We start from the raw sequence: 1,608 nt of genomic DNA on the forward strand, positions 1-1,608 counted from the left end.
TGAAATATATACCCTATTTACACACTCTGTTTCAGTGTCAATCACAATATTCCTACCAAGAGAACTAGCAGGTGTTTAATTGATCCTATGAGAATTTATTAGTGACAATGATGTAAACACGTTTGGCTTAGCAAGCGAGTTTTCAACTTTTTTGTTTTGGCTACCACGAGATAGATCATCCAGGGCTCGTAGATGGGCACTTGCAGAAGGATACATTAGCACAAGCAAGAACACCTAGAAGTACTGGATATCAGTTATGTTAAAATAGTCAAATACGGTTGAGTGCAGCTTCAGTACAATTGGCATAATTTATTGTAATAACTGCTGCTGTATATAAAGCTAAATATTTATTTATATTTATTTTTTTCTCTTGTTGCTTTTGCCTTTTTTATGTATATCAGTACATCTAACATCCGACATCTTATGCGGTCTATTTTCTTCTAATCTTTTTCAGACAACAGTATGGAGCAGAGAAATCATACCAATGCGAAGGAATTCATTTTCCAGGGATATCCAAGTTCTCAAAATGTACAGTTAGCTCTATTCATTGTACTTTTACATGTTTATATGATGACAATCGTGTCAAACATCTTGATCATACTTTCAGTAAAGGCTGAGCCATTACTGCACACCCCCATGTACTTCTTCCTCAGTCATTTCTCATTTGTAGAGATCTGTTACACCACAACCACAGTGCCAAAAATTCTTGTGGATTTGCCGAGAAAGCATAAAACCATCTCTACTGCTGGATGCCTTGCACAATTTTATTTTTTTATGTCTTTTGGAGGGACAGAAGATTTACTCCTTACTGTGATGGCTCTTGATCGCTTTCTGGCCATTTGTAGGCCACTTCATTACAGTACTATGATGACCCATACTACATGCAAGAAGCTGGTTAGCACATCCTATATTACCAGTTTCATTGTTGTTTTGATTCCCGTTATCTGGATGTCCATGTTGTCCTTCTGTTTTCCTAATGGCATTAACCATTTCTTCTGTGATTTTGCTCCACTTCTGAAACTTTCTTGCACTGACGCCTCCATTAGCGGGCTGATGTTTACCATCATAGCTTGTATTATAATTCTCTTCTGTTCTCTAATGATTCTGTTGTCTTACACATTCATCATCATAACAGTCCTGCGAATCCCATCCACCAAAGGCCGACAGAAGGCCTTCTCCACATGTGGCTCTCATCTCATGGTGGTCACTATCTTCTATGGAACTCTGATATTCATCTATGTTAGGCCAACAGGTCAAGACTCATTCTCTTTAGACAAAGTGGTGTCTGCCTTTTACACAGTCTTTGTACCACTCCTGAATCCACTAATCTATAGTCTAAGGAACAAGGAAATGAAGCAGGCAATGCTCAGGGCACTGCATTTACTGATAAGGTTATGGAAGCAATAGTTTATAAAGGCAGGAATAATATAACACAGCAATGTAGAATGGTAATGAGCAGGTTTTCAGTGGCTACCTCAGAGTTTGTCTGCAGAAATGTATGAAAACCTGCATGAAGGAGAAGCACTTTCAACTTGACTTAGTACATTTCTAATAAACATTGGATGGGCAACTACATTCCAGTAGAAACCAAAGCAAGTACTAAGTACT

General features: G+C 38.1%; 1 protein-coding gene across 1 annotated transcript; it reads left to right on the forward strand.

The window, feature by feature from the left end:
* The first annotated feature begins 462 nt into the window (after positions 1-462).
* LOC144752785 (olfactory receptor 8H1-like) lies at positions 463-1,407 on the forward strand. The gene has a single exon (XM_078640637.1). It carries the CDS (start codon positions 463-465, stop codon positions 1,405-1,407), a length of 945 nt encoding a protein of 314 aa, XP_078496763.1.
* Positions 1,408-1,608: the final 201 nt, after the last annotated feature.

This window comes from Lissotriton helveticus, chromosome 5_1, assembly GCF_964261635.1.
Source record: "Lissotriton helveticus chromosome 5_1, aLisHel1.1, whole genome shotgun sequence".
Taxonomy (NCBI): domain Eukaryota; kingdom Metazoa; phylum Chordata; class Amphibia; order Caudata; family Salamandridae; genus Lissotriton; species Lissotriton helveticus.

What these genes read in the sequence shown, in the direction of transcription:
- LOC144752785 (XM_078640637.1), top strand. Translation starts at nt 463, where the DNA reads ATGGAGCAGAGAAATCATACCAATGCGAAGGAATTCATTTTCCAGGGA.